The following is a 12,955-nucleotide window of genomic DNA, read 5'->3' as shown; positions in this document are numbered from 1 at the left end:
TTTCTAAAGACTGGAAGGCAGGGGCATTGGGCATTAGGCATCTTACTGACAAAAAACCAGAGAGTTGCCATTCATTATAGGAATTCTGAAAAGCAGAAGAAGTGAAATCCATAGAAAGACATTTCACAAGTTCACAATTAAGTTAACAAGTATTGGAAAATACCCTCTCTGTATAATTAGTGTGACTGCATGTCTCAGTTTGCCCAGGACTGCGAGTTTACTCCTGCTGTTCTGACACAATTACTAATAGAACCCCTCAATTTTCAGAAGGGTTCATGCTTGGGTGATAAGTTATAAGGGTTCATGTTTGTGTGATAAGTTATAAGGGTTTATGTTTGGGTGATAAGTTATAAGGTCTCTCTAGCTGTAATATTGGAGATTGAAATAATTTTCAAATTATTGTCAAGAGATACCTCATCACTGAGGGCACTGCACATGCTTTCTCCTAACTGGGGCCAGTGGCCTTCCCTGACCAGCCCTGTATCTGGTATTTCTCTGCTAGAATTCTGCCAAAAACAAACTCTCCAAGAAGCCCTGACTAATGAAAATTATAGAAGGGAGGAATGCAATTAATTTCTTGCTCTTTCTCACTGAGGTTTAGCAATTACAAATGTATTAAATGCACTTCCGTTATACGTAATGTCCATGATCCACAGCAGTGAAGGCACAAAGAAGGGAAAATAAAATACAAGCATTGGAGAAGGCCGGGGGATGGCAACAGAGGGCCAGAGGGCAGTGCAGAACGGAAGTGCTGGGGAGACTGCAGTGCAACTCATTGTGATACTCTGCTTTGCTCACTTTCGGGGCAAAATTTCCCCATCTTTCAAACATCCAGTAACCTCAATACATGTCCACTCTTAAAAAGAAAACTTCTGTCAAAAAGTTGAAAAATTGACTGGGTGTGGTGGCTCATGCCTGTAATCCCAGCACTTTGGCTGGCCGAGGCAAGTGGATCATCTGAGGTCAGGAGTTCAAGACCAGCCTGGCCAACATGGTGAAACCCCATCTCTACTAAAAATACAAAAATTAGCCTGTTGTGGTGGCACATGCCTGTAATCCCAGCTACCCGGGAGGCTGAGGCCTGAGAATCACTTGAACCCGGGAGGTAGAGGTTGCAGTGAGCCGAGATCATGCCACTGCACTCTAGCCTGGGCAATGGAGTAAGACTCCATCTCAAAAAAAAAAAAAAAAAAAAAAAGTTGAAATATTATTTTACACATGGAAGATTCAAATAACTTGAATTGTTATTCTTATCACTATCATTGGATAGGAAGAACTTGCTAACAATGGAAACGAGTAGGGAACTTGTATCTCTGAAAACCTTGCAGATGGGCTAACCAATTATTTACCTGACTACACCTATGCTGATGGTGCCCAGTCGTGGCTGAGGCTTCCAAAGGCCGCACAATCTATTCCTCTGGTCCTGAAAAGAATTCTGTTTACAGCGTCTTCAGAGGATATCATTCTCATTTTCAGTAACAAGCTTTCCTTTGATCAACATAGAAACATATTTTAATAATGTGACAATAATGGACAAAAGGGGTCCAGCAGCATAGCAACTATGTTACAACTGCAGGTAAGAAAAAATGAGTATCAGGCCAGGTGCAGTCTCTCCTGCCTGTAATCCCAGTATTTTGGGAAGCCGAGGCTGGCAGATTGCTTGAGTCCAGGAGTTTAGGACCAGCCCGGGGAACATGGCAAAACCCTGTCTCTACTAAAAATACAAAATTAGCTGGGTGTGGTGGCATGCACCTGTAGTTTCAACTACTCAGGAGGCTCATGTGGGAGGATTGTTTTAGCCCAGGAAGTTGAGGCTGCTGTGAGACGTGATCGCATCCCCTCACTCCAGTGTGGGCTGCAGAGACCCTGTCTCAAATAAACAAAACAAACAAAGCGAGTATTGTAAAAAGCAATGGTTGAAAAGGGTTATGTGGATTTTTAGAACTTTCATCTATGCATAACTCAGGCTATTTCAGTTGTATTATCTGAATAAATACAATCACCATCTATTTGCTTGTATATTAGTCGGCACTGCATCCATCATCTGATCTATCTGTGTACATACTGAAGTTTTTCAGCACATGGCTGACAGGATTCACAATGATGAGGTTCAACAAAGTCTTGAAAATTTCATTTTAAGCTGTTTACTATGGAACGAGCATTGAGATAAGAAATATGACAAGAGCTGTGGTTTAGATGCTGCTACTAAGTCACTTAACAACTCTGCAATTTACTCAATGTTGTTGGGAAGCAGTTTACTACATTTTAACACAAGAGTTTTCTGTTTTCCATTTGACATAACAATTGTTTGCTTCTAAGTTTTCTGTAATTGTCACACCTCTGAGAATGTATAAAAAGCTTTACAAATACTACAGTGAACCCATGTTCCTGCTGGAGTGTAAGCATAAATACTAGAGTAATTTTTTTTATGTACAACATTGCAATTTGGCTTAGATGAGACAGAAAAGTTTGTCAATTTTTTTTGTCTCATAAAAGGGTTAATTTTTCAGATAGAAATCTGAATTTAGAGGTTCAGAGAGATTCCTTTCACAAGCGAGCACATAGCAGACAGAAGGTTCAAATCCAAGACTGCTGTGCTCTAAAGTTTTAATTTCCAGTAGAGATAATAAAACATTGCAAATGGCAGTATGAAACAAATAAATGGAATTAAGAAGCTGAGGTTGAGTCAAATTTTTCTCAGTGAGATAATGGTAAACAGTCCATAAGTGCTCAGAACACCCAAATTTTAGCAGGTTTTATATAATAAATTTCAGAAATGTATTCTACCTACCTCTAGATTAAGCATTAGTGAAAGTATGATTTGTGTGTCCAAGAAGCTTTGAATTCATATAGGATGAAATGGAAGAATGTAGATTCAACAACCTCTTCACAAGCCATTAATTATAAAACTGATATGGCGAAGTTTGTTCACTTTTCTCTTGTTTCACTCTGTAAGTGGTAAATTATGAGCTCTCCATTGGGGTTTAGTTTAGAAAATATGAGAATAGGTATAAAGCATTACAGATGATCAGACATCTTTATCTGATATTATATTACCCAGTATGAAGGCATTTATTGGTCTTTCCAGAATTCTCCTCACCAGGTTTACAAAATAAATGAGAGGGATAGGAAACTTCACTTATGAATGTTGGCTGTGCTCTGACTTACAGGGGAAGGTAACAATCCTCCTGTGGTTTACCGTAATTGACCATGGTATCTGATAGGAAGAGAGACGAAGGAGACCTCTGCGATATGACACTTCATTTTACTTTAGATTTCTCCCTAATGCCCTTTCTCTGGGAATTGTCTCCTCCATTGTTTCCGAGACAAAAAGGAATCAGAGTAGGGACTAAAATACCTTATCAAATAAAGTCTGGATTTTGTGCCATTGAACTGAGTGTTCATTTCCTTTTTGCTAAGCAAGTTCTGTGAAGCCACAGAAAAGAAAACTGTCCATTTACTCTGAAATCCTGAGATCAATATCTATGCAATAAAATAAGCTTCCAATTAATTTGATGTAGAAATAGTTTTACCTTGATTTGCATAAAGTAGTTTTCTTCATTATATATCTAAATACATATCTTTTCTTTCACAGATTTTGAATTTCTAGGCTTAGTTAAAACTCTTCTTCAGTTCAGAGTTATTTCCTAGATTTTTTTTCCAAGATTAAAAAAATGATTTATATTTTTATATAGTTTTTTTTCTATCCAGGATTTGATTTTGTACATGCTAATATGTAGTTTTATCAGCTTTCAAGGATAAGTAGATATGAGAAAATATATTTGTGGTTATAAAAAATGTTGGTATCTATATAATACAGAGTTTTTATAAAGCCTGAGAAAAATACAAATATCATAATTGAAATAAATGCTAAATAATATGACCATATATATATTTATATATATGTGTGTATATATATACTGTGAACTCAAAATAGCAAATCTATACAAGATTTTAAATTCCCAAATATTCGGACAACTATATTAAAGTATTAATGGTAAGTCACTTAACAGATTGAAAAAACAATGTCACTAGCAGTAACTCCTATTTTTAATGTTGCTGAAGGGAAAAGGCCACTCTCAAATTATGGGTAGAAATTTCAAAGTGTCACTGACATTTCAGAAATAAATAGAGCAGTTAATCTTGAAAATAATATTCTATTCATTAACATAGCAATGCCATTCATGAAAATATATCCTATGGAATAAAATTTACTGGTACATAAATCATAGAAACAATAATTTTTATTATAGTAATTTTTGTGGTGGCCAGAGTAGAGAAAGAAGTTAGTTTCTCAATAGGAAATTGACTAATTGCTAAACATTCAGTGCAAAGAATAATATAAATGTATTCCAAACAAACACAGGCATCAGAATGAGATAAATATTGCTAAGGATTTCTTCAGCTCTCTCACTAAAACATTCACACATTCCTATGTTTTCACAAACTAGAATACTATTTCTAAGGCCACTAAGAACTGTAAGGTTCTCAATCTCACACCTTTCCAAATTTTCCTGTACATTTGCATTATATTACATTATATTGCATTATATTAACCTAATCCAGAAGTATATGCCTGTGATGTTGCTGAGTAAGAGAAAGAATAAATAACTTGATCTTAATTATATAAACAATAACTAAAATGCTCTCAATATAACTGTATGTATTGCATGCCTACATGGAATTACATGAGAGTGAACAAGAATAAAGAAGAACATTTATTAGCTCCTTCCTGTGGGCAATCTGAAGAGGGCAGAGGCTGATAGCTGTGAAGGGAGAAGAAAGGGGCATCAGGTAACCCAGGGAAAAAGATTAAGACGTAATCCACAAAAAATAATGTATACTGTTTAAAACCTTCCCAAACTAATATCAGTGTTTGTCTCTGAAAGTAAGAGTGAGCATGAGGGCAGGATTAGTCAGGGGAGAATGTTTCTAATGTTTTATTTTCTTTTTTCCCATAAATGCTTATAATAGATAATTTAAATAAAGGGAATAGTATTTTGAAAAAAACAGATGGCTGAACAAACAAGAAAATAAAGACAAATCTTTAGTTTGCAGAATTAACCAAGATAAATAAACTGAAAATTTTCAGTAGTCCTTAAAGTGAAAAATTAAGAAATAATAATGCTCAGTTATCAAGAGACTGGAAACAGGGAAGAATCTGTAGCTTAATAATAATAATAATATCAATGTTTACTATCTTTACAATCTCCTATAAAATTGCTACACTTTATTTTTTTAATATGGAAATGGAGGCTTAGATAGGTTAAACAAATTTTCCTAGATTAACATAATTTGTTAGGAAACCTAGATATGCTATGAATCTACATTTTGGTTCATTTAAGTTTAATTTCTCCTCTTTGACTAATCTTAAGTATGATTCTTGCCAAACTCAACATTCCCCGCTTACCCTAATTAGTAGAGAAAGATCTCTTGAAACAATGTAATTATAATTTCTTGTATTAATTTCTGACCATCTAATCAATTACCTTTCCTTATATCAGAATGAAATAGGCTTGGCTACAGTAGTATTTTAGTGACTATCCTTGGAGGTTGGATCACTCAGGCTTAGCTCTCAGGAAGAACCTTGTATGTAAGGGGGAACTGGGCATTGGGAAAGACAAACCTTTAATAGTACATTGGGAAACACAAGTATTAAATATCTGAGAGACTAAGTAAAAATTTAAAGGTCCGTGGTCAGAGGCTTAGAGATAATCAATCAAAAGTCACTGCGAGATGAATATAGAATTTGAAAAACAGTATATCAGAGCAAAACAAGAAAGGGTCTGGACCACCGCCACAAATGTGCATGGGTATTTGTGCTTGATTTAATGCTACCTGAGAACATAACATGCTCTCAGGCAGGGACTGATTTGCAGTGGAAATTAAAGCAGAATACCTAAACCTCATTCTTAGTTTACATTTTCCCTTTTATGATTGGGAAGATCAGCAGCATCATTATGTTTAGTATGTTGAAGCTCAGATAAAATGTGGAGCATTCTTGAATTAGATAGATTTCCAAGAACTGATATTATGACTCGACCAATTTTAATTATGGCCCCCAAAATTAGAGTGGACATGATTCTGGAAGAATTTAGGCATTTTCATAAGTGTAATCTAGGTATCTTATCCCTGTATGTTGGGTATATGTATGGCTCAGTGCAGGGTCCAGCTAGGCCCCCAAAAAGTAAAGATTGAAGAATGGAAGCTAGATGCACATGTACAGGAAAATTTGGAAAAGTGTGAGATTGAGAACCTTACAGTTCTTAGTGGCCTTAGAAATAGTATTCTAGTTTGTGAAAACATAGGAATGTGTGAATGTTTCAGTGAGAGAGCTGAAGAAATTCTTAGCAATATTTATCTCATTCTGATGCCTGTATTTATTTGGAATATGTTTATATTATTCTTTGCACTGAATGTTTAACAAAAATTATTAAGTGGAAATAAGTTATTTCATGTATATAAATAATGAATGCAGTGTGGAAAGGAAAAGTAATAAGGGAGAGCATCATGTTTCATATGTCTCTATCTTGTAAATTTGCTGAAAATTAGAATCAAACTCAATAAAGCAAGTGAGCCATTTGTGTTTTCTGTAAAAGAAATTCTGCAGCAGCCAACATGGTGAAACCCCGTCTCTAGTAAAAATACACAACTTAGCTGGGTGTGGTGGCACACACCTGTAATCCCAGGTACTCGGGAGGCTGAGGCAGGAGAAACGCTTGAACTTGGGAGGTGGAGGTTGCAGTGAGCTAAGATCATGCCACTACACTCCAGCCTGGTGACAGAGCTAGACTCCATCTCAAATAAATAAATAAATAAATAAATGAAAGAATGTAAGACATATTTCCCAGCTGTCAATTTTTTAGGGATTGCTTTAGATAAAGAAAACCGACCTTCCCAAGTTCATTCCTTCTTCCAGAGGCAACCCATATAAAATAACTGATCAAAACGGTGTCATGCAAGTCACCCTTGCCTCAAATAGGGACGGTTTTGTCTGGTTTGTTGATCGTGTCATTTCTCCATTTTTCTATTTGATCTTTGGCTCTTCCTCCTTCAGTGGTTCTTTACATATTGGAGATATTAGCCCTTTGTCTGTGCTATGTGTTATGAGTATTTTCTCCTATTCTTGTCAGTTGCACTTTGACTTTGTTTACTATATTTTTGCCATAATTTTTTTTAAAAAGTGTGGAGACAAATTTGTCAGTCATCAAGAGGAATTCATCCATTTCCTTTCGATACTTTTATGTTTTCAATTTTATTTAGGTCCCCAATCCATTTGGGGTTTATGCTTGTAATGGGTGTCAAGGAAAGGATCTTATGTTTTTTAATGATGATCAAGATGGTCCTGCACTGATAACAATAATTCCATTTGTACCTAGTTATTTCAGATGACATCTTTGTCATAAACTGAATTACCATATATATTTGGATCTAATTCTGGACTTTTTATTCTATTTCACTGGTCTAGTCATGCACTAATACTACTTTATTTTAGCTATAGAGCTTTATAATATCGTTTGGAAGGGCCCGTGCTCCTTCATGGTTTTTACTTTTCTTTCATTTTTTTTCCATCTGAACTTATTATCAGCTTGTTTCAGGCTAATACTGTTCTGACAGTCGTTACCTCTACCATATTTTATATATTGTGACAATACTACAAACACGTACACCGTGCTTACGACATGCCAGGAACCATTCTAAATGCTTTCAGGTATTAACTTGTTTAAACATCAAAATAACCCTTAGAGAATGGCAGTATTATTCACATTTTTAAGTGAAGAAACTGAGGTATGGTGAGGCTAAATCCAAAGTAGAGATGGAATTCCAATTATGCCAGGAAGTCCATGTTTTTAAACACTTGACCTTTCTCTCTGTGGATCTGTACAACCTCAAAGCTAACTTTATCTTTGACATATGCATATAAGATCTGGGGGAAGTCCGAGTCGCTTGGAGCAGCTTGATTTTGCTGAGACTCTGTATGTCTGGCTCCAGGTGAGAACTCTCTTGAGTGTTGATAGGCTGGAGCTGCACGCAGCACCACACCAAAGGGTCTGGGGACCACCGGTAACTAGTGAAAAACCCTGAGGACAAACTTGAGATATTGACTTCTCCTGATGCCAGTCCGGACTGCTTATTATTGGTTGGGGGAATATTATGATGAGAGGAGTGGAATTAATTAGGAGGAGCTTGTGAAAGCACACATCACGTGTAGGAGGCTTTGCAAAGCTTTCTCCTGGGAATTGCATATTTGTGATTCCCATGAACAACATGAAACTTCTAACCTCCCTTGAACTACTGGTCACATATTAGACAGTCGATCCCTCCTTCCTTCTGGAAACACCTTCTGCTCTTTCAGGATACACCTGCTCTTGGTCTTCCACTTGCTCACTCATTCCCTTTCTCTGGTTCCTCCTCATTTTCCTGAGATAAATAATATTGTGCTCGTTACTCCTTCTGTTGGGATCACTCTCCCACAGATGGGCTTTCTTTGCTTATCTCCATCAGATCTTTGCTTGAACCTACTTTCTAAGGTCTTCCCTGACATCCTCCATTTGAAATTGCAGCCCTTCATAGTTCCTCCCACCCTTCTCTGTTATACCTACCTTCTTAACACTTATAAAGGTGTTGCTACCACGTTTCTTGTATTTGTCAATTTTCTTTCTTCTCCGTTAGAATGCAAGTTCAATGCTATGATGATTTTGTGGTTCTGTATTTTTGCGTATTTTGTTCCAGTACCTAGAAAAATGCCTGGTGCATAGTAGGTGCTAGTTATAAATTTGCTGAATGGATAAGTGAGGAAGAAAACCTTGAAAATATACAAAATGTAAAATAGGTGAAAGTTGGCTTCATGGCTGTTGTACTACCCATCAAGACAAGATGGAAAGTGATGTGATAATCTGATTAACAGGCACTTATTGAGTTGTCCTCTCGTAGGTCACAATTTAAAATCACAGTGAGTACAAAAGCACACACAGAGGCATATATGTAATATTTATTTCTCTTGTAGTTTAAGCACCATGGCTAAGAGATATGCAGTTGTGCACAGTGAGTAGAATCCTGATGTTCTTGTGTCTAAACCTCCCTCTGCTCTGTCTCTGTAAAAGACCAGTCTGTAAGAATGAGTCATAGATTAGCAAAAGGAAGAATTTGTAGAGGATAAAAATGAAATGTTTCTGCTATTTTTTTAAAATTATGGGCAGTACTTTGTGATTACCATGAGACGGCAGAACTGTTAGAATATATTTGATTTATTTCACTTTATGCCTAAGTAAACTATGTCAACTTTATAAACTATCCTACAAACTAAGTAAAAGGTGATGCCGGGCCTTGTTAATGTCACTAAGGACATCATAACATTTTCCCTTGAGATCTGACACTCATTATTCCCGAAAACCTATAATAGTGGTTCTAAGTTTTTCAGAGTAGAATGTGATTAACATAAAGCTGGTGGGGGGAAAAATAAAGTTTTGAAGAATATTAGTCAGAAATTCTACAGGGTGCTTCCAAAATCAATGTATTTATAGAGATTTATCCTCTGTTTCTTAATCTTCTGTCCTACCTATTAATTCTAAAGTAATGCATGTTTAAACAGTATGGAGATTATAAAATATTAATATTATCATTGTTCTTAAGAGAATGATTCCAAAAGAATATTTATTTAGAAATGTATAGTATATACATGCTAGTAAGACATGTATTACAAGTTGTTTTCTAGTAGAAGAGATGGAAAATGCTAAGCCATGGGTCTCCAAATTCCGTTGGCTGAATTGATCCCTTTAATAAACATCATCATGGCCAAACATCATATTTTACTCAGTGTAACAAAATAGGAAGAATCAAATATATTCTAATTTTTATGCCTTCTTATGGAAATAACAGAATATCTTGCACAATCAAAACTAAACCAGAAACTCATTCTCATAAACCCTAACTAATCTAAATAAAATATAATATAATCCACCTGGATAAAACACAAGAGTTAGGGCTCAAAAAGAGGTAAGTATACACCTCGTATCTGACAATTATATTCTTTAAGGAAAGAAAATACATTAGCTATGTGGTATATTTTCTAAGGCTTCTAAGATTCACCTGACCTTTCTTAAAATCACTGAGGGAGCTTAAATGAGAAATTGCTAAAACCATTTTTTTATCCAGTTCCTAATGATGCTGCTAGAAATACTCCCAAATTTTAGAATCCTTATTCATTTGAGGAAATGTTAACATAATAGACGTTTTCCCACGTTTTGAGATGAGATTGATTCAAATGATATGCCAGATCTGAAGAAACTTACTTGCCTTTAGGGTAGACATCCATTCATTTGACACAAACCACTCAAATCAATTTCCCTGATGACTGTTGAGGCACTGCTATCATTAATGTAAATGTGAATAAATCAACATTTGGGGAATACCTAGTCATAAAATTCTAACAGTCCCCCAGAATTAATCTTATTTCTCTCTGCTTCTCTTCAAGGTTATCCTGATAACATATGGGAAAAGTGGGAAAATAATCTTCAAACATTTTAATTAAGAAGTCTCCTTACTCTATTTTATCATTAACAAGCAATAATAACAAGGATCGAGTAGTAACAAAAAATTCTTCCCTCTATATAAAGCAAACACCTCATGGTCTTGCTTTATCTCCTTTTCTTCTTGATTCTCTACTGCAAAAAATCTAAAATAAATGTCATTAAACTCAATTATATAAATGATTCAAAATGTACAGAATCCACAGTTGATAATGGTGTTGGAGGTACTAAAGCTGGATAATTAAACAATTTATTTTGGCTCTCATTCAAGCATTTGGCACTATAAAAGCACACTTGAATTTTTCAGAAAAAAAGTAAGTGTTTCTTCAGCACTGCTTCAAAGATCTTTCTTTTCACATATTGTTAAGGGCCTACTAAGTCCTTCTAAGATTCTTCTTTTCATATATTGTTGAGGACCTACTAAATCACTGTAATAAAAACTAGTATAGGAACAAAAATACCTGGTGTCTACATTCATGGCCAATATTTTGGAGCCTTCTGGTGATAAATGCTTGATTTAGAAGGACTTGAAAGGAATACAAGTGATTGTCAACTCAGGAGGAATATTATACTTTTTTACCCTTCTTTCCTTCCTTCCTTCCTTCCTTCCTTCCTTCCCTCCCTCCCTCCCTCCTTCCTTCCTTCCTTCTTTCTTGTCTCTCTCTCTCTCTCTTTCTCTCTTTCTTTCTTTCTTTCTGACAGAGTCTTACTCTGTTACCCAGCCTGAGTGCAGTGGCATAAACGTGGCTCACTGTAGCCTCAAATTCCCAGGTTCAAGCAGTCCTCCTACCTCGGCCTCCTGAGTAGCTGGGACTATAGGCATGTACCACCATGCCTGGCTAACTTTTTAAATTCTTCGTAGAGATGGAGGTCTCACTATGTTGCTCACGTGGGTCTCAAACTCCTGGACTCAAGCAGTGATACTGCCACCTCCCAAAGTGCTGGGATTACAGGCGTGAGCCACTGCTCTCAGCCCATACTTTCTTGACCTAGCTAAACCATTGAATTCCCCATCTCATTAAATGTCTCTTCAGTCTGCAATGCCAAAACATTCCTTTATTTGCTAGGTCTAACAACATATATAAAAGATGGGTCAAAAGACAGTCCTAAAATTTAATCACCCCTTCCTATATTTCTGCACTCCCTGTCCCTAGCACCTTCTTCATGGCCTCTTTGACATCTTTATTTCTAAGTGTATAGATCAGGGGGTTAACACTGGGAGTGACAATTGTGTAGAAAAGGGTAAGAAACTTGCCCTGGTCCTGGGAATAAGTATTCGCTGGCTGGAGGTACATGTATATGATTGCACCATAGAAGAGAGAGACAACGATTAGATGGGAGCTGCAAGTGCTGAAGGCCTTCTGTCGCCCAGCAGCTGACTGGCTCCTAAGCACTGTTCCTGCAATGTAACCATAAGAAATGAGCGTGAGGATGAGTGGTGCCAGGATGATAACGACTGCCAGGGCAAAAGCCAGTGCCTCAAGTGTCATGGTGTCTACACATGCCATGCCAATTAGTGCTGGCATCTCACAGAGAAAGTGGTCCACCCGTCTGTGCCCACAGCGGGGTAGCATCAATGTCTGGGGTGCCATTATGAGAGAATTACCAAAGCCACTCAACCATGCCCCTGAAGCCAGCTGTCCACAGAGACGTGAGTGCATGATGACAGTGTAGTGCAGGGGTTTGCAGACTGCAGCGTAGCGGTCGTATGCCATGACCGCCAGGAGGACACACTCTACCCCTCCCAGGGCCAGGACGAAGTACAGCTGGATGGCACAACCCACATAGCTGATGGTCTTATCTGGGCCCCAAAGGTTGTAGAGCATCTGAGGGATGGAGCTTGTGGTGAAACACATGTCCAGGAATGAGAGGTTTGCTAAAAAGAAATACATTGGTGTGTGCAGCCGGGAATCCAGAGCTGAAAGCAAGATGATGGTCATGTTGCCAAGAAGAGTCAGCAGATAAAAGATGAGGACAACCACAAAGAGGATCAGCTCCAGGTGGGGACGGTCAGAGAAGCCCACCAGGATGAAGCCTTTGAAAGAACTCGTATTACCCTTTTCCATCACCTGTGGCTACATATTACCTGTCGAGAGAAAGATGAGTGCCAGTGAGTAGCACAGATCTAGTCCTTCAAAACTGAATGACTGGTAAAATAGTAGCATGGAAACTTCCTTGGATATGTGGGATGCTGAACCCAAAATCTTAATAGGTACAGATTAAATCATTGTCTGGTCTGAGGAGCATAGTATTTGGGAGGGTTTTTGGGTTTTTTTGCTCCTGGCTATGGTGATTTACCAACATTTTACATGACTTTTTTTTTTTTTCTTTTTTTTTTTTTTTTTGAGACAGAGTCTTGCTCTGTCACCCAGGCTGGAGTGCAGTGGCGTGATCTCAGCTCACTGCAGCGAACCTCTGCCTCCCGG

The 12,955-nt window shown here is 37.3% G+C and overlaps 2 protein-coding genes across 2 annotated transcripts in view; one reads left to right on the top strand and one right to left on the bottom strand.

Moving 5' to 3' along the window:
• The window catches only part of LOC101038647 (olfactory receptor 2B2), a 147,495-nt gene that overhangs the window by 98,737 nt on the left and 35,803 nt on the right, over positions 1–12,955 (top strand). The window lies entirely within an intron of this gene.
• On the bottom strand, positions 11,544–12,659 carry LOC101043539 (putative olfactory receptor 2W6). Its single transcript, XM_003944741.3, has one exon. It carries the CDS (start codon positions 12,593–12,595, stop codon positions 11,657–11,659), a length of 939 nt encoding a protein of 312 aa, XP_003944790.1. The 5' UTR covers positions 12,596–12,659; the 3' UTR covers positions 11,544–11,656.

Source organism: Saimiri boliviensis, chromosome 4 (assembly GCF_048565385.1).
Source record: "Saimiri boliviensis isolate mSaiBol1 chromosome 4, mSaiBol1.pri, whole genome shotgun sequence".
NCBI lineage: Eukaryota > Metazoa > Chordata > Mammalia > Primates > Cebidae > Saimiri > Saimiri boliviensis.
This window is presented reverse-complemented; position numbering and strand designations above follow the sequence as displayed.